Here is a 24,260-nt window from a genome sequence, read left to right as displayed (position 1 = left end):
TTTTTTAAGGCAAGTGGGGAGGCGCTTGATATTCGTGGCCTTTATATGGGGATAAGGATTCCCCTTCTTCACCCACGCCTTCTCTTTCTCTCTGCCCTTCCATCCTTGAGCTCCAGCGCCCAAGTTCTAGCTTTCCCCGTCCGAGAAAACACTCCAATCATGTCTGGATCCGGAGCTGGAGGCAAATGGATGGCCTCCTCCGTTAGGAAGAAGGACATTAAGGAGCTCCGGGAGGCCGGATACCTGGCCAAGGAGATCGTTCATCGTCTCCCGGCCAAGGGACAGATCGTCCCTACCCCAGAGCCCCACGAGAGGGTTGTGTTTCTCACACATTTCGTCCGCGGGCTGGGATTCCCTCTCCACCCGTTTATCCGCGGACTGATGTTTTACTACGGGCTGGACTACCATGATCTAGCCCCCAACTTTATCCTCAATATCTCGACATTTATTGTCGTGTGCGAGGCCTTTCTCCGCATCCCGCCTCACTTCGGCCTATGGCTGAAGACCTTTAATGTGAAGCCGAAGGTGGTGAGCGGTCAACAAGCAGAGTGCGGAGGCGCCATGGTGGGCAAGATGCCCAATGTCACCTGGCTTGAAGGCACCTTTGCGGAGACGGTGAAGGGGTGGCAGTTGGGGTGGTTCTACATCACTGAGCCACGCGACACCAACTGGGCGGCGGCCCCCGAATTCCGATCCGGAGTTCCGATGCGGCTCACCTCCTGGCAAGAGAGGGGCCTGACCCGGGGTTCCTCGAACGAGCTGACTGGGCTCCAGACGTGTGTCCAGAACATGATAACCAAGGGAATCAAGCTTGTCAACGTGATCCAGGTTATGCTTATCCGCCGGATCCTTCCGTGCCAACGCCGGACTTGCTATTTGTGGGAGTTCAACCTGGCCAAACACTAGACGCTACTAGAGCTCTTCGGCACAACGCACGAAGACATCTGGAAAGTGCTTTTCAAGGACGGCGAGACACCACCGCCCACGACCGAGGATTGCTGGCTTAGCTTAAAGCGCCAGGCTAATTCGGTAAGTTCTTTCATGTTTTCAAGGTGTACCCTTTACTGGCATATTTTGAGGAAGGAGTCTAAGCCTTCCTACCAATTTCTTCAGGCCTGGATCGAGATAGCGGGGCAGATTAACTGTCCGGCTCTGCTACCCGAAGACCAAGAAACCCCACTTCTAACGAAGATGTTGTTTCCGGCGCCTTATGAGGTGTCGGAGAAGAAGGCCAAGAAAACGGCCAAGGGGGCCAGGAGTGGCCCTCGCCGAAAAGGTGCCTCGGACATGACGTCCGAAGACGAGACTCACTCTTCGGCCGCTGAAGACGACGACGAGGAGGAGGAAGAAAGCGACTCCCCCCTGAGGGGGAAGGAAGAAAAGGGCGGCCTCCACAAATCTGGAGGCGAAGGCGCCCAAGAGGGGGAAGGGCTCCCTCGCGGGTAACTCCGCGTGGGATGTCGATAGCAGTCCGGAGCGACCCCCCCCCCCCCGGACCAAGCCTCGGGCCGCATCGTAAGTACCAAAAACCCTATGCACATCCCAACGTCTGGCCTTTCCGCTTTGTAATATTAATATGTTTAAAGTATGCCATTGCAATCCGGCCCGTGACAGCTCCCCGCGATCCTCAACTGGAGGTTCGCTAGATTCAAAGGAGATGGCCAGCGTGTCACCGCCGCCCGCTCACTCTCCCCCGGCCAAGGGTGATGAAGAGGTGGTGTCCGGCTCCGGAGGCTGTCGAGGTTGCGCCAAAAGATAACTCCTCGGTCGCCGAACACATGGGGGAAAAAGCCCCCATGGGGACTGGTGATGGGGGACAAATTCAATTCGGCCCCCAGCCGGATACCATTCCGGAGACCTACGCGGCTCCGGAGTCAAGCGAGCAGCCTTCCCCGAAAGGAGGAGGTGTGCTTGTTCCACTAGTGACCTCTGTCCAATCAGAGGCACCGGATAATCTGCTGGAAGCGCTGCGAGGCGCTTCCATTGTGGATGAACACCGTATCCTTATGGGTACGGTGATCGAGAAGGTTCAGTCCGCCAAAAGCGGACTGACCGAAGCCTGCGCTAGCCTTCTAACAGGCTTTGAGATAAGTAATGTAATTGTAGAAAGAATATCACAGTGTAGACAGTAGCCCCTGATGCTCTATTCGATGTTCGGAAAGAAGAAGCCGAAGAGAGGATCAAAATAATTTTCGCAGGAGTCTAACATAAGATGTCTATGTGAATAAGCAGGCGTCGCTGCTGGCTGCTACCGCCCATACTGCGGAGGTCTCCGGACTGAAACGGAACCTGGAGCGGGCTGAAGAAGAGTTCGGTCTCGTGAAGAAGCAGCTGGAGGACAGCCAAGGTATGCAGTAACCTGCGTGTATATTTAGGAAGGATGAATGGTTCGTGCTGAATAAAGTGTCATGAACTTTATTAGGGGCCACGACCGACGTGGAAGCCCTCAAGAAGGCGTTAGCCGAGGCCAAGGACAAAGCGGCCAAGGAACGCGCCGCGCGCGAGAAGCAGGAGGACCGGGTCGGCGAGGTCGAGCAAGAGCTCCAGGACGCCGTCAAGAAGTACGAGTCCTTGGAGCGTGATTCTAAGACGCAAGAGTCCGAACTTGCGAAGGCCCGCCAGAGTGCACAGGATGCCCCGGCCGAAGCCCAGAGCGCCCTCCAGGAAATCCAGGCTGCCAAGGAGATCGCGGCGGGTAAGGCTTTCATTATGCAAAGCAAGTCTGTGAAGGAAACGTTCATTTTACTTACCCGAATTTGGAGCTCTCCAGGGGCGTTTACGGATTTGCCGCGCAGCATATCAGATGCTGCCAAGTTCTATCGAGACGAAGAAGGGAGTTCTACGGAGAAACTGTTCTGGTCTCAATACCTTGGACCAGAACATCCGGTGCCCTTTAGCGACCAGCTGAAACAGCTGGTCGAGCTGCACAAGGCGGCCGAACTAGCAATGAAGGACCTAATAGTCCGGCTATGGCCTGCCGAGCCCGTGCCCAGCAGTTACTTCGGACTTGTGAAGTGGCTTGTGAGTGCCTGCCCACGGCTTGAAGTCATAAAGCGTTCGGTCTGCATTGAAGGTGCGCGGATGGCCTTTGCCCGCGCCAAGATGCACTGGGCGAAGATGGATGCCAAGAAGCTGATGACCGAGGGGCCGCCTGAGGGCAAGGAGCACCGCCGACCCGAGCTACATTTTGATAGTGTCCTGGAGGGATCCCGCCTTGTGGCGGAGCAATGTGCGAAGGATGTTATATTCCCATGAAAACTTTCATGTTATCCTGTCCTGTAATATGAAACAAGGTCCTTGTGTAATATAATGCTTTTGGCTTTAAAAATTTACCTCCTGTGCGGCCATTTATGAAATCCGAGGGTTGGCCAGTCGTCGGCTTCTGCCCCACGTAGAGAGTACGGGGGTGTTCGGGATAAATCTAAACACTCTTTACTCCACATTCTGGTCCTTAAAGGAGGTGTTTAGCGCAACGAACAAGGCAATCAGACTATACGGCCTTTATCGCCCTCACTTAGCCATAGGAGTTTGACAATGAGGATTTTGGCGAAGCCCCTGGTATTCGGAAGGCCGAACTAGGGGCGCTATACGCACCTAATCGGATAAAACCCGATTCCTCACGTAAAGCGAAAAAAACTCTAAGGATTTCAGACCTTTCGAACAGCTGACCAGCTCTCGCCGCATCATGACGGTCAGTTTTCGGCTTTCTCTACTGAGGTGCTCGTCCAGAAGAACCGGGACACAATTGCAGTAGTTCTTCCTTTACTACCCTAGCCGATATAGCGGAACGTAAGGTAGTAAGCACAGGAGCCGGGCAACCCAACTATTGACCAAAGACATGATTCGGAGCCGATGCATATAATGCTATAAGTTCGGGGTGCCGAACTGTACTGTAAAAGTGTTCGGATTTTATTGTCGTATTGCGGGGCTTGATGAAGCCCCTGGCGAAGTAATACGTACCGGAGTGTACGAGTGCGATGAGTAATAAATACAAAGGCGAGGAAAAAACAAGTAATAAGCTGACGCTGCCAATTAATTTCCATTGTGATTTGATTAATACGTCAAGGCGTACTTGTGCAAGTAATGCGATAAGCGAGTAATGCTATTTAACATGCCATGACCAAGAGCGAGCTGCGTGCGGGTATGTAAAACAGGTATAGCGATCGTTAGCAAAGAACACCTGGAGATTCCCTTGTACGTCAAAGCTCCTTCCTTCCTTGGTGTATTTTATCCTTTGACAGGACCAGTAATCAGACCGTCAAAGAAGGCCTATGCAAAAAGAGACAGATGAAAAAGGCTACTAGCAGCGCGGGTAAAATGGCTACTAGCAGCGCGGGTACCCGCGCTAATAGTATCGCGATACAGCTAATAGTTAGTAGTAGCGCGGGTGAAACCCACGCTACTACTAATATTTTAATAGTAGCGCGGGTAATGAAATAGTAGTAGCGCCTCAGGTTTTTTCCCACGCTACTACTAAAAAGTTAGTAGTAGCCTGGATGCAAACCCACGCTACTACTAACGAAGTAGTAGTAGCGCATCTGGTGTTTTCCCACGCTACTACTAACTAATTAGGAATTAAAAAATAAAATCCACCAATTCCATTCTATGCATACAATTCCAACTAAAACAAACACATATTTGCAATAAACCAGCAGCATTACACATCATTACTAATCCAAGATTTATAATAAACCAGCAGCATTAGAGCACATCCTGTAAGAGCATACATATTGTCATGGCTTTTCATGCCTTCAATTAAAACACCTACACTTCTTGAAGTCACTTACTCCCAGCTAGTGCAAACACAGTTACAAGCAAACCAAAATGCATAAAAACACCAAACAGTGGCATCCTATCTCTCCAAATGATCCGCTCCCTCTGCATCCTTGCAAGCATCTTCACGATAAGCAAATCCACAGGAAAAAAAGTCAACTTAGCATGTACTCCCTCTGTCAACTATCCAGAGTAGATTTTATCCATTGCCCTGGCCATGTTCAAGAAACACTAAATCAACTATCCAGAGTAGATTTTCTTCCTTGCGACGAATGAACTGGTTTGCAAACAAAAATAGAACTCCATTACTAAATATTGACTTAATGTGGAAGAAGATAAATTCTGGTACCTTTATAAAAATCTCCCTACTAATGTAGTAGCACATGAAGTAACAATCATAGGTATATCAGCATCATGGTTACAAAAACTTTTGTGCAAAGCTATAAAGCAGTAGAAGTTAGAGACGTGAACCATCAGTTTCACATAGGAAACAGAAACATATGATATTAGATGAAAGGCAGCAAGCATACTCTTTCTCAAACAAACTTCTCGTCTGTGTACATAACAGTAGCATGGAGTGGGCACTGCTAGTGCATGGTTAGAAAACACTCTACTGACCATGCTTTCTACCAAGCTAGATATTTATGCAGTATACCACGTACTAAGCTTGTGGTTAGCTGATCTGTTGGTTTGCTGTAAAATATTAGGGAAAGAAAGGGCGTAAAGGATGATGAGATGATGGACCTACATTCACATTATACCTGATATGAACTGCAGTTACCTTGCTTGCCACCTCATAGATGTTGAAAAAAAAGTCTTGACAGCAAGGAAACTTCAAACAATACTTCCATGGCATCACAAATGAATGACTTCCCTGCACAAATTGTACTGCTAGAATAAGAAAATTAATGCAAGATCCATGATGTGTTCATTACCATTTGTGTCATCCTCTGTATGGTACTTAAGCTATTCCTCTGAATCTGCTGAAAATTGTCTCACCCTCGAGATCTTTAATAAAAGAAATCAACATTTTTGTGATTTAAAGTTCTTTTTTATATGTGATGGTCCTAGCATTCCAAAAAAATATCAGAAATATTCTGAACATAATCTAACGACAGAGGAAAAAGTAATATACACATGTAATATTCATCTTCACTTATTACCTGGGTTCACTGGATGAAAGAAACCAATGTGTTTACAGATAGAGATTATTTAAGTCCATGAAATATCGAATACAAATCAAACTTCTCGAGAAAATTGTTGAATAGAGTGTAGATCTCTATCCTTGTGGTTCAATTAATTGGTTAACCTGCATTGTAGAAAGTCACAGTAGGTTTAGCGCATAAGAAGCAACAGATTTCCGTTGGCAATTACTTGTAGGTTAAACCAAAACTTATCAAATATTATGTCTTTGACATGGCAAGTTATTATTATTAAGCATACTGAATTCACTACCGACACAGGCTGGATGCTTAAAAATATGTAACCTGAACATCTATAAATTCCTTGTCCTTGTTGTACCAGAGGGCTAAACTCAGCAACCTCAAAGAGGTTAGACCATGCTGCCAATACTCAATTAACTTGGACAACACATGGTAACAAAGAATCTAATAAGACTCGTGAAATCCCTATCGCCCTGCCCATAAGAACTAATCATTCCTAATTACATGTGGACTTATGTGCCATATTTCACGAACTTGTGATTCTACTTTAAGAGATTAACTTGTTTGCGAAGTGGAAAACAGTGATAAAATAGGACATCCCAATTTCAATATTCTGATATGGAACTCTAAAGTTTTAGAGGAAACAAATTAGCGGCAAAAGCTTGAGAAACACGAATGCTATGATAAATATTCAATATGCAAATATTGTTAATATTCTGAACTACTGGAGCTCTAAGTATGATAGCCAAAGCATGAGAGGACAATTTGTAAGCTTCTAATCTGCACTATCAATTCCTCATATATACATAAAGGAATAGACCTGAATTTTGTTTAATGAAATAAGAGTATGTTAACTATCAGACTTACCTGCGCAGAGTAACATCCATCGAAAGGCCTGGTAGCTGGAGAGGAACACTCTGGGAGGAACTGCATGCATCATAGTCATAGATGGCATGCCATATATACCTCAAATAGTTATTTTGCAATGCACTGCCACAATTGGAATCTCATATTTAACAGCCCCATCCGTTGTACTGTTAAACTGTTGAAAAGAAAATGAAAGATCAATGGTGCCATCTATCTAGAAGTATAACAAAAATTGTGGAACAACAGTGAAAAAAATGTATACCTGTCTATCTAGAAGTATAAACACATCCTGCGGCTAATAAGTAAAATTATGCACAATCAACAGAATTTTACTGGATCGGTTAATAAGCAAGTTATATGACTTCTAAGCCATTACTTCATTGCAATGGGAAATACTTGGACATGTCACCTATGAATTCTTCTACAACATGTTAACCTTTATGTTCTTTCTTCTAACATTGCCAGCTATAATATGAAATTCATAATACATTTTTATCAGTTCAAGGAGAAGCAAAAAAATTGATAACTAAAGCCATTGGTCCAATGTTTTACGTAACCACCTTAAATCATGTTTCTGATTCTACCGCAAAAGAATTCTAAGCCATAAGTTATAAGATCAGTTCCGTCTGCACATTGTTAATGACGACAGGAACCAACGAAAATTTCAGGTTAAATGTCGTTAACCCCAAAATCAATTGAACCAAGCTTTCAGTAAACGGGCTAGGTTGCAAGGGAATATGCACAACATCTGCATTCTTATAGCCTAGTGCACACAAGCAACATATTCCAAGCAACCGGATATATACATACACTGACATTAGTGAGCCGCTATACAGGTGGAATCGTAGACATTTCAAGCACCGATACAAGAGCAGAAACATGAAGATACGGACCTTGCGGAGCTCGTCCCAGAGCTTGTAGAACTGCGCGTCGTGGGGCCCGCGCGCGTTGTGCGCGAGCTCGTGGAGCATGGTGTCGAGCACCTCCTCGTAGGGGATGAAGTCGAGGTCCCGGCCGTCGCGCCGGAGCCGCAGCTTCACCTCGACGCCCCGGTTGACGTTGAGCCCCAGCAGCCTCGGGTTCTTGGGCCTGTTCCCACAATGAAATCGCCCCGGCGCACGGTATCGGTCAGACGGAGAAGCCGATGGGGGGAACGAGGGATACAGAGGCTAGGGTTAGGGTCTGCTTACGAGAACTCGGAGAGGACCTTGACGCGCCACTTGCGGCGGCGCATGATGGGCTGGACCTGCTTGGCGACGCGGTTGAGGAGCGCGCGGGCCGCCGGCTCCTCGGGCTTCCGCTTGAGCGCCCGGATCTCCCACACCTTGTGCAGGTCGCCCACCTCCATCGCTGCCGCCAGGGACGCCGACCGGGCGGCGCGCAATTTGAAATCGATTTGGGGGTTGGCGGCGAGGCGGGCGGGAGACGAGGGGGGCCTCCAGTTATAGTGTTTTCCCTCCTCGCGCTCGCGCTTCCGCGCGGGGGACTGGTGCTCCTCCTCGTCCGCGCCCATCGCCGGCCGCCGGGAGGAAGGAGGAGAGAGAAGGGGCGGGCAGATGAGGAAGGGGAAGGGAGGGGGAGGAGGAGGAGGTGGGGTGTTGTGCGCGGCCGGTGCTCGCCGGAACCAGCCGGCGTGGGTGGGGGCGGCGGCGAGGAGATCGTGGGGAGAGGAGCCGGGGTGGGGTGGACCGAGGAGATCGTGCGGAGTTCGTGAGAGAGTTTTTTTAGGATGAGAGAGAGAGAGTGGTGGGGTGGGAGTGGATCGGGCCGGGGTGGATGGTGCAGTAGTGGACACGGTTAGTAACAGCGTGGGGGTCTTACTGCACTATAGCTACCTACTTAGTAGTAGCGCGGGTTTTATACCCCTTGCTACTACTATGGCATGTTCTAGGGGTATGATGAAGATCATTTAGTAGTAGCGCGGGTTTATACCCCTCGCTACTACTATCAGCTTAGTAGTAGCGCGGGTTTTATACCCCACGCTGCTACTAATTAGCAGTAGCGCCCGTTTTTAGACCGCGCTGCTGATAAACTTCTGTGTATAAGGTTTTCCCTAGTAGTGGGCTCTATCGATAGACGTCCCTGAGCGCGCGTTTGCACTCCCTCTTGGGGATGTGTGTAGCATATATCATGTTCACCGATTTGACCTGGGGGGGAGACTTCTTCTGTCCCCCTGTGTTCAGTTGCCGGGGCTCCTCGTCATCGTCCTCGCTTTGTGATCCCTTTTTCTTATGTTCGGCGTTTAACTTGCCGACATGTTTAAAAACCCAGCAATCTCTGTTGGTATGGTTGGCTGGCTTGTCTGGGGTGCCATGTATCTGGCACGGGCGGTCAAGTATGCGGTCCAGGCTGGATGGTCCCTGGTTGTTTCTTTCGTACGGCTTCTTCCGCTGACTGGACTTGGAGCCGCTAAATCCGGCGTTAACCGTAGTGTCATCAGTATTATCGCCGTTGCTTCGGCATTTGTTTCTGTTGCGTCGGAGCTTGCCGTTGTTGTTTTTGACCTCGAAGGGGCCTGCCTCGCTGGCTGTGTTTTTGCTGCGAGCAAGCCAACTATCCTCACCCGCGCAAAAGCGGGTCATGAGTGCCGTGAGGGCTGTCATGGATTTTGGCTTTTCCTGGCTGAGGTGGCGGGCGAGCCATTCGTCACATATGCTATGTTTAAAGGCCGCTAGGGCTTCGGCATCCGGACAGTCGACGATCCGGTTCTTTTTAGTTAGGAACCTAGTCCAGAATTTCCTGGCTGACTCTCCAGGTTGCTGGACTATGTGACTTAAGTCATCGGCATCTAGTGGCCGGACATAAGTACCTTGAAAGTTGTCAAGGAAAGCTTCTTCCAAGTCCTCCCAGCTGCCAATGGAATTTTCAGGCAGACTGTTTAGCCAGTGCCGAGCTGGCCCTTTGAGTTTTAGTGGGAGGTATTTGATGGCGTGAAGATCATCCCCGCGGGCCATGTGGATGTGGAGAATGAAATTCTCGATCCATACCGCGGGATCGGTTGTTCCATCGTATGATTTGATGTTTACGGGTTTGAATCCTTCTGGGAATTCATGATCCATTACTTCGTCAGTGAAGCAAAGAGGGTGTGCGGCACCTTTATATCGGGCCGCATCGCGACGCAGCTCCGATGGAGTCCGTCTGTGTTTTTTGGCCCGGGCGTGACTAGGTTTGTCACGTCCGAATGGATAGCTGTCTTCGCGTGTCAAGGCACGTCTTCGCGATCTGTAGATCGATCTTGTGTGTCCTGCTCTACTGTCCAGGTCCTGCCGAAGGTCGTATGTATAACCCCGAGCTGCTTTGTCTCTGCTTCTTCATGGCGGTAGGGCAGGCTGCTGTTCGGCATGAGTTGCCGCTTTATCCCGACTGCGTGGTGGTCGGTCCGCCGCGCTGTCCCGACCGCGTTGCGCGAGGGAGGTATGGGCTTCGGCGCCTCCTCGTCGAACTGAGGTAGCAGTCTGCGTTTCGGGTAACTCTTGGCTGGGCGTTTAAGGCCGTATTCCTCGGCTCCCAGGACATCGGTCCATCTGTCATTGAGCAGGTCTTGATCAGCTTGAAGCTGTTGTTGCTTCTTTTTCAAGCTCCTCGCAGTGGCTATTAGCTGAAGCTTGAAGCGCTCCTGCTCGAGAGGTTCCTCAGGCACGATGAAGTCTTCGTTGCCGAGGCTCGCCTCCTCCTCGGAGAGCGGATGGTAACTACCGTCCTACGAGTCTTCTTCCATGTCTGTTCGTCGGGGCTGACTTGCCCATCTTCCCGATTGTCTCGTCCGACAGCTTGTTCATCGAGTTCCTCTGTGTCTTCAGCACCATCCTGAGTGTTGTCATTTCCTGTGCCGGTGTTGCTATCTCTGCTGCGGCGCGATTTAGAACGGCGCCGCTGACGCCGGCGCTTTGGTTGTGCCTTAGAAGGGTCCTCCTTCGCTGGGCTTTCCTTGTCATCGTCGTTATTATTTTTGGGCGTATCCACTATGTATACGTCACTAGTTGAATGCCCGTGCGTTGCCATAGACACACAAAATATGAAGTATATGATGTGAAAAGATTACTCGACAAAGTGATAGCATGGACTTGGATATTTTAAATGAGTGCTTTTTATAGAATATATTTTGACAAAAAAACAATGTCATAGGTAATTCAAAATCTATGAACATGGACAAACTTGTATTTAAATGTAGATAATAACTAAATCATCCGTGAAATTAGCACATCCCTTAAAACACCATAGACACAAACAAATATGACGAAACAGTCACCTACATAGTACATACAAACCAAGTACGTGATAACTACACTCACAAATTGAAACACACAATCATGCGTAATAGGCATAACCAATGTCTACTATCTCTACTACATGCGCCGAGCTTTCTTTGTATACATCCTGTCTCGGGGATCCTTTGTAGACAACTCGCGTGCTAGGAAAGCCCACCTCCACTCAATAAATTGCTGAACAAACTTCATATCAATCAACCCACCTATTATTTTCTGGCGAATATCTGCAAAAATATATATTATAAATGTTGCATTTAATAATATTTAAAATTTGTCTACATATGTTAATAACAATCATAAGTAATTGATTTTTAGTTGATATTAAGTCATAACTACTCACCATCAAGTGCACGTGCTGCAGTATGATCCGGGTTGAATGCAAGGGTGGTGTAATTTGAAGTTTCCAGATTTCCTATTGCCAAGATAAAAAAATATTTAGGTTGACATAACAATACACTTCCTTAGAATATGCAATACATGTATTGGTATAGATGCTTCAATTACCGTATTTGCAATCCTTACGAAGCATAGTGGCAAGGACAATAGATTTATTGCCTTCAGTTGTTGACCACCTATATGAGTTCTGAATCAAGTTGCCACCCCAAATCCCAACAACTATAAGTTTGCCCCTACAATGTGGAATTTTTTTAAATGGTAACCATGTCAAGGACTTTTTGAACTAATTTCGATTATTCGGTATAAAAGAGTTGGAACTATTATGTACCAACTACACATACCACATATCCATGAAGGTGACCTCTCTATATTTCAGCACCTGGGTATCCCCCAATGCGTTCATGTCCATCATAATGAACGACCATGCCAATTATGCCTGTGTCAATTATCATTAGTCAAAATTATATACCAAGATTATCTCTATGTTAGTAAGTATTATATGCTTGAATGCATACCTACGAAAGTGTTTCTTGGACACCTCTGAACTTCTTGGAACGGCATCAAATGCTTGGGATATGTTGGAAATTGAAGTGAGAGAGACTCAACAAATGTCCTTGCGCTGAAGGAACACTCATATGTGTGTTGAATGTATCTACACTCCAGTTCTTCAAAGTTAGGCCGCATAGTAACACCATGAATGATGTACTTACGACCCATGTGCAATGTAATATTGAATCTATTCACTAAATCTTTTCCGGCAACTATAGCCTCGATTTTGGCACCCTTAGAATTGTTTTAGGAAATGTTAGATGATGATAAAACAAATGTCTATTTTAGCAATCTAACATGCTTGAGACTTAGAGTTTTGTCCATAAGAATGAAGTGAAGCTTATCACCACTCGGATTAACCGGGAATTTGACATCTACCCTCACGCAGATGCTACAAGTTCTGAATGTATCAGAATATTCGATGTCGTCGAAGTCTATGAATCTATAACAAATAGCTTAAATTAGCTAACAGGGTTTTCCTTTTCTTTCAAATATGAGAAAGCATGTTAAACTTACCTAGGCTCAACTGGTTTTTTGTGAAGTTTGCAAATGTCCGCTGACGTCTAAGATTAATTGGCGCCATCTAATACAGTTTAACAAAATATGTCACATTTAAATTTGGAAGCAACAGAGTGGCAATAAGAATAGATACAAATCAATAAAATTCTAACACACATGCATAGTACCTCTGAAGTTTGCAATCGATGCCTATTGTTATTGACTTGTATGATAGCAAAATCTGTCAATTGCTGAAGTATATGGACTTTTTGAAATAGATGTCAATCATGCCATCCGATACAATAAGAACACAAAGAAATAGAAAAGCAATGGCAGACCACGAAATCTATAGTCATTTTTTTTCATACCCAGAAGAAGAACCTGCTGGATTTTCGAATGTCGCCTCCAACTTCCTTCTATAAAACAACAGTAGAGCTTGAACCAGATTTCCTGGGAGCAAAGGACATGTGAAAACAAATGTTTTTAGAGAGGCCAATAACTGGACCAACAATAACTTGGAAAAGGAAAATTCATCAAAGTTGTACAACAGGACTACTAATATATATGTGGCCTGCAGCTGCCAAAGTAAAAGAACATCTTTGAGAAGTGAAAATTGCTCTTTGAGAAGTGAAAATTGTTCTTTTGTCGCTAGATTCGGCCATGGCGACGAGTGCTCTCCCACCATTTCACTTGCAGCTAATAAAGCTTAGCGGGAAGAATCAATGAATAATTGTTAAGGTATGCACATGCTGGCTCTCAGATTAATTTTTTTAATGGCTGAATTTATGTATGCATAGTATGAATATAACGACTAAACCACGGGCATTCAGGTAGTACAATATTTAAAAGAAAACTGCTATCAAGAAATGAAGCAACGTTGGTTCAAGCCTCTAAGATGCAAGGATTTACTGGGAGAAGCATAGATTGCTAAAGGAAAGAGCTGAGCTCCATATCTCTCTCATGCATTATTTGTTTCCATTACATCCAAAGAAACTGATTGGCGGGAATGTATGTTACCTTGTTGTGTGGCAGGTAACTTCTCTGTTCAGACCTGACCTGTATGTGGAATGTCGCAGGTGACCGCGGATGATAAAAAGCGACAGTTGCAGCAGAGCTGGATGCGCGTCGTGACCGGAATGCGGCGAGTCTGGCCTGGTCCACGCACCGCGAGTTGGAGCAGCGCCACACGCGGTGTCGTGCGCACCCAGCCGAATCACGTCGACCGCCACCGCCCCCACCACGCACCGAGGGCAGGCACGAAGCCGTCGTCCGCTTCACTGCCGCTGCTGATGCCGGCGCGAGGTGAAGACGGCAGCGGTGGCCCGATGAGTAAAAAGGAAGAGAGAATGAGGGAGAACTCAAGACAAGGGAGGTTTGCACCTTTTTATCATGCGGGGTGGGGAGATAACTGCCATAGCTCCACCATCGACGAGGGGGGGGGGGGGGGGGGGGGGGGTTAGAGGGGGTGGGCGGGGAAAGAGGTGCCGCGGCGGAGGGGAAGCAGATCGGCTTGGAGCGGCGGACCGGGACGCGTATCGCCATGCGGCGGCGGACGGGCTTGGTCTCTCGTCCGGGGGAGGAAACAGTTCCACTTTTTTTAATCGGTTCGCAGGCCGAGTCTTTTTTTCCTTGAGAGGTGCTATACACACGACAAAAATTACACGATAACTAGACGACGATGGAATCCAGCCGCACATGCTTACACGACTGAGAACAGCAGTAGTCACTGGATATGCTTGTCGTGCACAGGTCGGGCACAAGTATCGTGCGTGAAGCTGTTTCGTTTTTCCTTTGCATTTTGCGGGCGATTCGTAGGCTAAGTGCATATTGCCCAAGACTTTTTTTTTCAAAGAGTAAATATTGTGTCGGTAGATACCGACCGAGATTTTATAACAGAGGGAAAAAAATTTACATGCCTTTGCATATATTTGTTACCATCCCAGAGAGCATAAAATTGAAAATAAGATAATGAGTGCATCTATTTCAGACGAAGCTTAACTTTTTCCCCCTCCAATACATATTGCATCGCAAAAGCTTATAAATAAATAGCCACAACATATGGCAAATACGGAAAACAAATCCATGGAGATGAACAAATAAATTCTGATAAAAAGAAACTATAGTCTGACTACCGATGCGTAGAGATCAAGTCCAGTTTATTATCTCTTATTAACTTCCTACTTGAGGCACTTGAGAATTTCTCGTACATCATACGGGATGTTGTCTTTAGCTTCATTCGCATGATACTCGAGCAAGTGTATCAACAAATTCTTTCTCAACTGATAACCATCCTGCATGTGCAATGTATGATGTTAGCATGCAATTTCGCTTCAAACTTTTTATGAACGTGTAATATAGAATACCCACCGTGCAAATTGGACGAACAAATTTGTTACCATGCCATGAGAGCATAAAATTGAAAACAAAATAACCAGATTCATCCCTGTAGATGAATACACTATCATTATCTTGGGAGGTTATGACAATAAATATAAAATGTGCATATTGATTTTCAGAGTAACTTACCGGTCTACGCTCGTCGGAACATCAATTGGTGATTTACGTGGCCAGAAAAATGTATCAGACTTCCAACCCGGTTGTGCTAATTCGAGTGCATCATTCAGGTAGAATGCAACCCTCTGAAATTTTAATGCATATCTCTCTGAAGATAAGGACGGAATAAGTGGGTCCAAAATAGATACTTGACAGGCATGTTTGTCGATTGCGAACAAGATGAAGTGGCCGAGGAATGCATGAGGAAGCAATATCTACAAGTAACACTCATTTAGAATAAATGTTAATCACGACTACCATATAAAATAGACCAAACTTACCCAATTGCATGATGAGATGGTGTGGTCTATCTCAGTCGAGCTACGAAGCAATGATGCTAGCGCCTGAATATCTGGCTGTACCCGCGAATCTAAATTTCGTGCGGAAGCGAGGGCAGCTTCAATCACGGCCGTCTGGGTAAAAATGGTTAAGGAACATGATGGTGACAATGATAATAATAATTTGTGATGTGCGGTAACTTACACAAAATTGTAGATCCATAAAGCGCACGGGAGGATCTCTTGTCAGTAAGGCCTCGTCACTTGCAAGTATACGTATAGCCATGTTGAAACAATCAATGTCCAACGGCTGGTCCCTGCGGAGTATACCTTGGATCCTTCTAAGACTTAATCCTATCGGATGGGGTTTAGAACTTCGCACCCACTCCTTCCTGTAGATAACAGTTAATAATTGTAACATTGTAATAGTGTATATTGAAACTTTATACTTCTTAGACATGCTCCTTACTCCAAGGAAGTAGCATCATTAATTGACATGATGTGGTTGCATAGTTCATCAACTAAATCTTGCGGGTCCGCGGCCATGATGGGGTTCCGAAGGGGGCTTTTGTCTTCGGCTCCATCATGTGAATCTTGCCGCTTACGCTTTCGGTCCTCCAGAAACTCAACATCAGAATCAGATACATTTTCTTCATTGTCAGATACATTTTCTTCATTGTCAGTCCGATAATATATTGGACTTCCTTTTAACTTATTAAGTTCTGTCTCCAACAATATGACAGCTAATTTTCGTCGAAATTCTTTCATGTCCTCCTACATATAGTAATTAAAAAAATTTGTTAAAAAGCGCCATTGAGATGAAATCTGCTATTAAGAAAAAAGAGATACCTGAGTGAAATTATCAGACAAAATATCTCCAGTCCAATACTCCATACAATTTAACATAAACAATCCACATGACGCGCTACAATATCAAAATATTTCTTTAGGCTTTCATCTCAATATAAATAAAGTATTTAAACAAGTAATAATGTTCATTGTACATGTCTCCATTTATTGTCCAATGTATATCTATTACCTCAATGTTTCGGCTAACAAATAAGACCATATTTTTGCATCAATAATGTTTTCACAAGACTTACTATTCTATCATAAATTTCTCTATAATTCAGTTCAGATTATGAGATGTGTTCATCATACCTATCTGTTTGGATTGGCTCTTGGAACTTGTCTATGACTGTCCAATTCATAATATCGAGGTCCTGCCACCTATCACCTCTCTTAAACTCCGGCATATCACATGCGATTTTTAGATGCTTGTCAAGTCCTTGTAACTATTAAATGGAAAAATTGTCACTACATATTAGAGCAAAGAGAATGTAATGTATAGAGGAAAACACAATAAGCAGACATTTACCGTCATAGTGAGGTCACTGCGGCCCATTCCAACTCCAAGCGAGTCCAGTACCTGTATCTCTCGTTTCTTCGCATTGATTACTGATAGATACCAGTGGCATTTTCTGATGTTAATTGGAAGGAATACCTGAAGTAATAAATATTATATAACACGTAACCACTTTCAGGTAAAAAGATGTGCTTCATTATATTATAAGTGTAGTGAGTTAAGACTGACCATGTCATGCTCCAGAAAAGTATTCACTCGTTTTACAATGTGGCGATGTGTTGCCGGGTCTATCTTATCTTTCTTAAACAGGGAAGACACAAACGTGCTTGCTATGTGTACCTTTCCATCCGCTCTATTTTGCAGATGCTCCCGGGCACTTATGCAGTATATGTATGCATTTATTACCTATAATTTCAAAGATATACTCCATCCATTCCAAAATATAGTGCGCCCGCGCTTCTCGAGGTCGAACTTTGACCATAAATTTAACGAACGAGACCGACTGCGGCGGGTGAAAAAATTACATAATTAAAAACTTCTTTCGAATACGAATTCACTGATATAATTTTTGCTCCCGCCGCAATCGGTCTTGGTAGTTAAATTTACGGTCAAAGTTGAAGCACGGAGATAGAGGAAGCACTACATTGTGGAATGGAGGGAGTAATACATTTAAATTTTGAGACACTGATGTTTAATTACGAGAGTTTGTGTGGTTTGACTTACATCATCATGCAAAAACACATCATCATGCGTAAGGCATCTCATCTCAGCGTTCGTTAATAATGCATCATTGATGTGCACCAACTTCGTTTTTTCATGTAAGGACATGATTGATTTAATAATGGAAATATCGTTCGTTGTGCAAATATAATCTGTCATGGGACAACATGAAGCCAAATTAGTTACATATAAAAAAGGCCAATGAAATGACAAGGTTGATAATCACTGTGAAAGTAAATACCTTGTGGTGTAATATTTGTATTTGCTCTTCTTGGTTTGTTATGACGCGAATTTGCTATTATTTCTATCTGCACATCGATCTTGTTGATAGGTTCTTTTTCATGGTTAACAATATCCATATCTGTCAGTGGCACATTCTGCAAAGTGAAATATATATAGAAATATATGAATTAAATATAGTTCTGCCATATTTTTTTCAGGAATAGTATAATAATTCATATGCAACATGCAAAATAAAAGATTAAAAAGACAGACATCTAAGAAATTTGATAGCAGTGACAGACTGTCTAAATACCTTGGTTCTACTCCTTCCGTTCTTAAATACCTCGGTTCAAACATCGACTACATACGAAGCGAAATGAGTGATTCTACACTCTAAAGTATGTCTTATATATCTGTATGTAGTCTTTTATTAAAATCTTTAAAAAAATATATATATACTTCGTATTTAGGAACCAAGGAAGTGCAGCTGTGACTCTCAGTCTCACTCTCTCCTCACCGGAACCGGCTCGTCTACCGTGCCTGCTGGGCACGGCAGGGTGCCGTGCCTTCTTACCCCGCACCTTACACATTGATATGGGCCAGAAAGGCCAGACTCCTTGGTGAAAGTTTATCTAACCAGCCCAACTGTTCACCGGATGCATCACGTTCAACTAAAAAAAATCTATGGCCGCTGCGATATGTCGTGACCATGCTGGAGAATACCTGGGTTCTTTGGCCGTCGTTTTTCGAGGTATGTCTGACCCTACAATCCTTGAAGCATATGCATGCCGGGAGGCGATGGCGTTGGCTGAAGACCTGAACATTCAGCGGGTGCACATTGCAAATGACTGTCAAGCCGTGGTGCAGGATATCAGCAGAGGAAGCAGAGGGCCACATGCAGCGATGCTACATGAAATAACAGCTCGGAAGAGCCTCTTTCTTTCTTGTAATTTTGTTTTCGAACGTATGAATTTTAACTTCGAGGCCCATGATCTCGCAGTTTGCTAGCGGTCTTTCAGTAGGTCGACATGTCTGGTTAGGCATGCCTCATGACCTGAACATTGTACCGGCCCATGAACATTTTGCTTGAATAAAAAGACTGGCGAGATTTCTCAAAAAAAACTAAAAAAATCTGATGCATCACACGCCTGCACATGTCACCTAATTAACTATTTCCCAAACCCAAAAAGAAACGATTTCCCCCATAGAAAAACTAACTTACCATTACGGAGAGCAATTTTTTTAAAAAATATATTTGTATTTTGCTTCGAGCGGGCAACAGTACCATTTCCTACATTTACATATTTTGAAAATTTAGCAAATATATTCATGTATTAGAAACTATAAATCCAGAAAAGACAAAAAAGTTGAGAAACAACATGCAGACAACAGTCGACTTATATACTTAACCAAATTTAAATCGACCGAAATTTTGACAAATAAAAAACGCCATGAGAACATGCAGCCGTGGACTAATGCTGTTAATTTTTTTTATAGAAGACTAATATTGTTAATCAGTAAAAAAAATTGAGAACCATGTTGTTAATCAGCGGGCATCAGGTGAGCTGCTGGGCTGCTGATATGGGCTTTTAGTAGTTTCCTGGGCTAGACCATTGCTTTGCTAGGGTCGTAAGAAGGCACGGCACCCTGCCGTGCCAAGCGGGCACGGTAGAGGAGCCGGTTCCCTCCTCACCGCTCTCACTAAGGTGGTAAAAACCCTGTTAGGGGAGCGAGGTGGGACTAAAAACAGCCTGCCACAACCTCTTTAGTACCGGTTCATGCCACGAGACGGTACTAAAGGGGATGGTCGGGCCACAGCCTGACAACAGCCAACCACTGCCTCGTTAGTACCGGTTGGTGGCATGAACCGGTACTAAAGGTTCGCCACGAACCGGTACTAATGAGCGCCGACCGCCTAGCCGTTGGAACCGGCACTAACGGTCACATTAGTGCCGGTTCAGTTGCAAACCGGGACTAATGTGCTTCACATTAGGCCCTTTTTCTAGTAGTGATAGTGCATGTAGATGGCGGGCGATGCACTGACCTTCCAATAACGAATGCTCTTTGGTGCACTCCCATAAGCTTAGGAAGATCTGGTCCAAGTCTCTCAAATAGTATCTCATCAAAGATCCTAATCGCACCATGTATATACCAAACTCACCGGTCGAAAATCCTTCAAATATGCAACATCAATTTTGGGCAGCAGTGAAACTATCGCCTTGTCAATTGCCAGCAGCCCACTTATGTCCCCGAGATAGAACGCCTCCAAGGCTCTCAAGAAATCCGGCTTGATTGTGTACTAGCAAGAAGAATCAAAACGTCCAGTAAAGCCATTCGGTCCTTGTGCCTTATCTTTCGGCATGGCCTTGATCACTTTCTCCACTTCATCCACCGATAAAGGCATCTCAAGGTGAGATAGGTCAATGACGGGGATGTCCAAGACTCCCAAGTCCATAGTGTAAACACGCTCCGGTGCCTGGCCGCACAAAGCTTAGTAGCAATTTCTTCGTGCCCTGTGAGAATCTCATCCTTGTGCCTCAATGCCGTGATCACTTTTTTTTCTCTATCGGCGCCGTGCATGCTGCCTAAAAACTTTGTATTGGCGTCCCCATCCCGTAGGTATAGCAGTCGCGACCTCTGCCTTGCAACACAACGCTCGAGAGAGCACAACCCAAGCAGCTTGCATCTCAACAGCTTACGTAGCTGGAACTCCTTGCGAGATAATGGACTTTTGTCCATAGCACTATCTAGACATGAAATCACCTTGAGAGCTATCAAAATTTCTAGTTTTACGTTTCCTATCCACCGGTCAGTATCCCTTAGTTTTTGATCCAAAACCACGAACAGGTTCCCCTTAGAGGGACCGAGCTCCACGCCTCTTCCACTATGGGAAAGAAGCCATCCGCCTTTGTCCAAAAGGCTTCAAATCTGAATCTCCGCTCGTTTTGCTCAAATCCAGGTTAGGTTGAGAAGCAATGGACAATGGTCGGAGACCGCCGATCCAAGCACCGCCGGAAGGAAGAGGGGTGCGCCTCCTCCCAAGAATTTGTGCAGGACACATGATCTATTTTTCCAACGTCGGCCGCTCAGGCTCGGTCGACTATGTATATCTCATTCCATTCAAGTACATCTCCTTTAGCTCGAGGGCGTTCAGCTTTGCACAGAAGCGAGTATGCTGGTTGATGGCATTGTTGCTCTTTTAGTAGGTTCAAGTCGCCAATCACCACCCAAGGGCCCGCCGGCAAATCCCTGTTTAGGTGTGTTCCAGAGAGACACTTTTCTAATCCCAAGTGTACACGAAGCACTCCGGTCCTAATATTTTTACAACTAAAGTTGTCATCTGAAAAGAAAAAAAAAAACCTAAAACAAACTGAAACTTGCCATCCGATGATCTTTACCCAAGCTATCGGTCGTGTTTGGTGAAGATCTTCCGGTGAAATAGATGCAGGCATACATTACGGTTACTCAAGGTAGCTTTGGTCAACAGATTGATCATCCACTACGGTTACTCAAGGTAGCTTTGGTCAACAGATTATTGAAAACCAAAATACTAAGGGATGCAAAATTGATCTTCCACGTATACCTTACCATCTTGAGAACCTCTCTTTAATTTCTCCTAACTAATGTAACATATAGTAATAAAAAAACCTGAGGGACGAATACACGTTTGTTGCTAATTAATTTCTCAACAGCTACACTACTAATAATCGACCAATTAAGGTAGGTATCTAAAATCTAGTTGGTGTGGGTTGGCATGTAGTATCTGTTTGTGAACCAGGCCTTGTCGGCGACGACCTTGACGCCGTCCTGGTTGCGGTGCCACTCGTAGTAGGCGTGGGTCCTGTTCTTGATGTCCAGCGTGGCGTGGCCGTAGCTGGCCTCCCTGAAGGCGGAGTAGTCCGGCTGCGGCGAGCGGAAGCTGTTGGCGAGCCCCTCGGTGTTGCCGCCGTCGCCGATGTTGACGTAGACGGGCGCGGAGGCGTTGAACTGCGGCGTGGCCTTGCCGTTGGCGATGTCGTAGGCGACGTGGGAGACGCGGTGGGTGCGCTCGTAGGAGTGGACGTGGCCGGCGAGGACGAGGTCGGCCTTGGCGTCGACGAGCCAGCGCTCGAACTGGACGCGCATCGTCTCGCCCTCCATGTAGTGGTAGTCGTTGGTGTTGTACCAGGGCGAGTGCACGCAGACGATGAGCCAGGGGGTCGTCTTGCGGTCGACGCGGCGGAGCTCGTCCTGCAGCCACGTCCACTGCGGCGTGTACTTGCCGTAGGCAGAGTAGGAGGAGAGCATGATGACGTGCGCCGACGCCATCTTCACCGAGTACCAGAGGTGCCCGGTGCTGTTGGACGCGCGGAAAGGGGTGGGGTAGCGGTGCGTGAACGGCTTGAACGGCACCGTCTCGCCGATCTCCGGCGCGTAGTCGATCTCGTGGTTGCCGGCGGTCCAGATCCAGGGCTGGTACGCGACGCTGCGCTCCACGAAGCGCGCCCACGTGTCCCAACGGCGGTTGTCGTGGCCCGGGTGGTTGTCGGCGTAGCACAGGTCGCCGATGAAGAGCACGGCGTCGCCGCCGTTGGCCTCGTAGTGGGCCACCGTGTCGTTTGAGTGGAACGTCTGGCCGAGGTCACCTGCATACATGCGTTGCACGTACGTACGTACCACTCACAAACATTAATCGATCTACTAGTTGCACTGCACCAAGAAAGAAAGAACCATAACTTGATGATGATACGTACCGATGAGGCCGAACTTGATGGGCGCGTCGGGGCCGGGCTTTGCCGGGGTTTTGAAGGAGAAGGACCTCACGGTGTAGCCGTAGCCGACGGCGTAGTGGTAGACGGTGGCGTGGTCGAGACCGGTGAGCGTGGCGTGGTGGATGTAGGGGGACTGGTAGGTCCCGCCCCAGGTGTAGCGCTGGACGGTGCCCTCGGCCGTGAGGTTGAGGTTGTCGGCGGCGAGGCCGTAGCGGACGACGTTGCTGCCCGGGTGCTCCGGGGTGACCCAGGATACCGTCATGGCGCGGCCGGTCAGATCGCCCTGCGTGATGTGCACCTGCTCCGGCGCATTGTGGCCAGGCGGCTGCCGGAACACGTCGGCGTCGAGCGGCATGACGGGGAGCATCTGCAGGCTCCGCCGGTACGGGCTCGTCACACCGGCGGCCGCGGAGGCGGCGTGCGCCGCCAGGAGGAAGAGCACCGCGAGCACACGCTCCATGTTGGGTTCGTTCTACTAATCGACCGCTGGATCGATCGAACGCCTAATGTATATATAGGCGTGCTGATTCGCACCTGTAGAATATGCTCTCCCTGATCTCCCCCGAGCGGCAAATATGTGTTGTTAATTGAGATTTATTGTGGAATCCAGTTTGTTTGTTTCAGCTTGTCAACCGCATATAAAAAAAAGAGCTTAAAAATAACTGCATATAAAAAATCTTATCTGCTCGCCACGTTAGAAATACTGCTGTGTTTGAAAGAAAAATTGTTACGTTTTAATAAACATCTTTTTTTTTAAACGTAGGCATAAACTTTGTCTCATCTATTGATTAATTAAGGAGGGAAAGGAGTTTTTGTTACAACGACACCTTACAACCATGAATAATTACTCTTCTAAAATTATATTCAGAGGATGGGGCGTCGACCCGTTGGCTAGGCAGCTGAGGTTGCTGCCAGCCCACTCGAGTTCGAGTCCTGACTCGGACGCATGGTGTTCGCGGAGTTTCTCCTATAAAAAATGCCAACGAGGGTTAGCCCTTGGGTTGGTCTCATTTTTATTTTATTTTTACATGGACGTTTCTCGTTTCAAATCATCCAACTCACAAGGAGTAGAGGCAGAGACAGCGAAACATATCCGTGTAGGAGTATGTGCTTTATTATGGGCTATATGAAATTGCAGGAATGATTTGGTTTTTAACATGAAGACAAATATCCACATTTTGCAGGTTATCTTTAGGGCCACTGCTTTAATCCATATGTGGTCGCTACTCACTCCGACGGAGGCCGGGGAGCGTTTGGTTACTGGATCTATCCGTTGGGAGATGCACTACAGGAATCAGGCACTTTGCCGTCAGGCATGGTTGACAGCAAAGGCATGGATGGCGGAGGCAAAGACCGTTGCCGTCAGCCAGCAGACGACAAAAGGTCCGGCTGAATAGGCTACAACAAAGGCCTCTTTGCCGTCCGCTGGCGGATGGCAAAGCAGCAAAGGTCTTTGCCGTCCGCTGACCGACGGTAAAGAGTCTGGACGGCACACGTGGCAGTTCAGGTCCGTTAAATGGTTAACGGCCTGCTTTGTAAAGGCCTTTGTCGTCCGCTAGCTGACGGCAAATCTGCGAAATAGGCCAGCCCCCCTACACCCCAGGTTGCACAGGTAGCTGCCACGTGGCCACTTTGCCGTCTATTGGCAGACGGCAAAGCAGACGGCAAAGTGCCTGTATAGCTCTTGTTTCCTAAATTCATTCAATTTGACAAAATTTCACACACACACATATATATATACACATTTCAACATAATTTCAACAATCATACCAACAATACGTTTCCAACAACATATACACGTTTCCAACAACATGAACATATATATACAAGTTTCCAACAAGTTTCCATAATTAAAA

At 46.3% G+C, this 24,260-nt stretch overlaps 2 protein-coding genes across 7 annotated transcripts; both read right to left on the bottom strand.

The window, feature by feature from the left end:
• Nucleotides 1-4,615: 4,615 nt before the first annotated feature.
• Nucleotides 4,616-8,571, bottom strand: LOC109752523 (DNA-dependent metalloprotease WSS1). 6 transcript variants are annotated; one of them, XM_020311426.4, is made up of 6 exons: nucleotides 7,994-8,571; nucleotides 7,697-7,892; nucleotides 6,804-6,978; nucleotides 5,937-6,082; nucleotides 5,535-5,647; nucleotides 4,616-5,050 (listed from the first exon to the last, which is right to left on the bottom strand). In XM_020311426.4, exons 1-3 carry the CDS (start codon nucleotides 8,314-8,316, stop codon nucleotides 6,904-6,906), a joined length of 594 nt encoding a protein of 197 aa, XP_020167015.1. In that variant the 5' UTR covers nucleotides 8,317-8,571; the 3' UTR covers nucleotides 4,616-5,050; nucleotides 5,535-5,647; nucleotides 5,937-6,082; nucleotides 6,804-6,903. The 6 variants fall into 6 exon arrangements, with proteins under 6 accessions (XP_020167015.1, XP_040243544.1, XP_020167004.1 ...); XM_040387610.3 differs by having other exon boundaries at nucleotides 4,616-4,984; XM_020311415.4 differs by having other exon boundaries at nucleotides 5,535-6,082.
• A 12,817-nt stretch (nucleotides 8,572-21,388) lies between these two features.
• On the bottom strand, nucleotides 21,389-22,864 carry LOC109752736 (purple acid phosphatase 2-like). Its single transcript, XM_020311636.2, has 2 exons — nucleotides 22,387-22,864; nucleotides 21,389-22,278 (listed from the first exon to the last, which is right to left on the bottom strand). Exons 1-2 carry the CDS (start codon nucleotides 22,862-22,864, stop codon nucleotides 21,389-21,391), a joined length of 1,368 nt encoding a protein of 455 aa, XP_020167225.1.
• Nucleotides 22,865-24,260: the final 1,396 nt, after the last annotated feature.

Source organism: Aegilops tauschii, chromosome 4 (genome assembly GCF_002575655.3).
Source record: "Aegilops tauschii subsp. strangulata cultivar AL8/78 chromosome 4, Aet v6.0, whole genome shotgun sequence".
Lineage (NCBI taxonomy): Eukaryota > Viridiplantae > Streptophyta > Magnoliopsida > Poales > Poaceae > Aegilops > Aegilops tauschii.
This window is presented reverse-complemented; position numbering and strand designations above follow the sequence as displayed.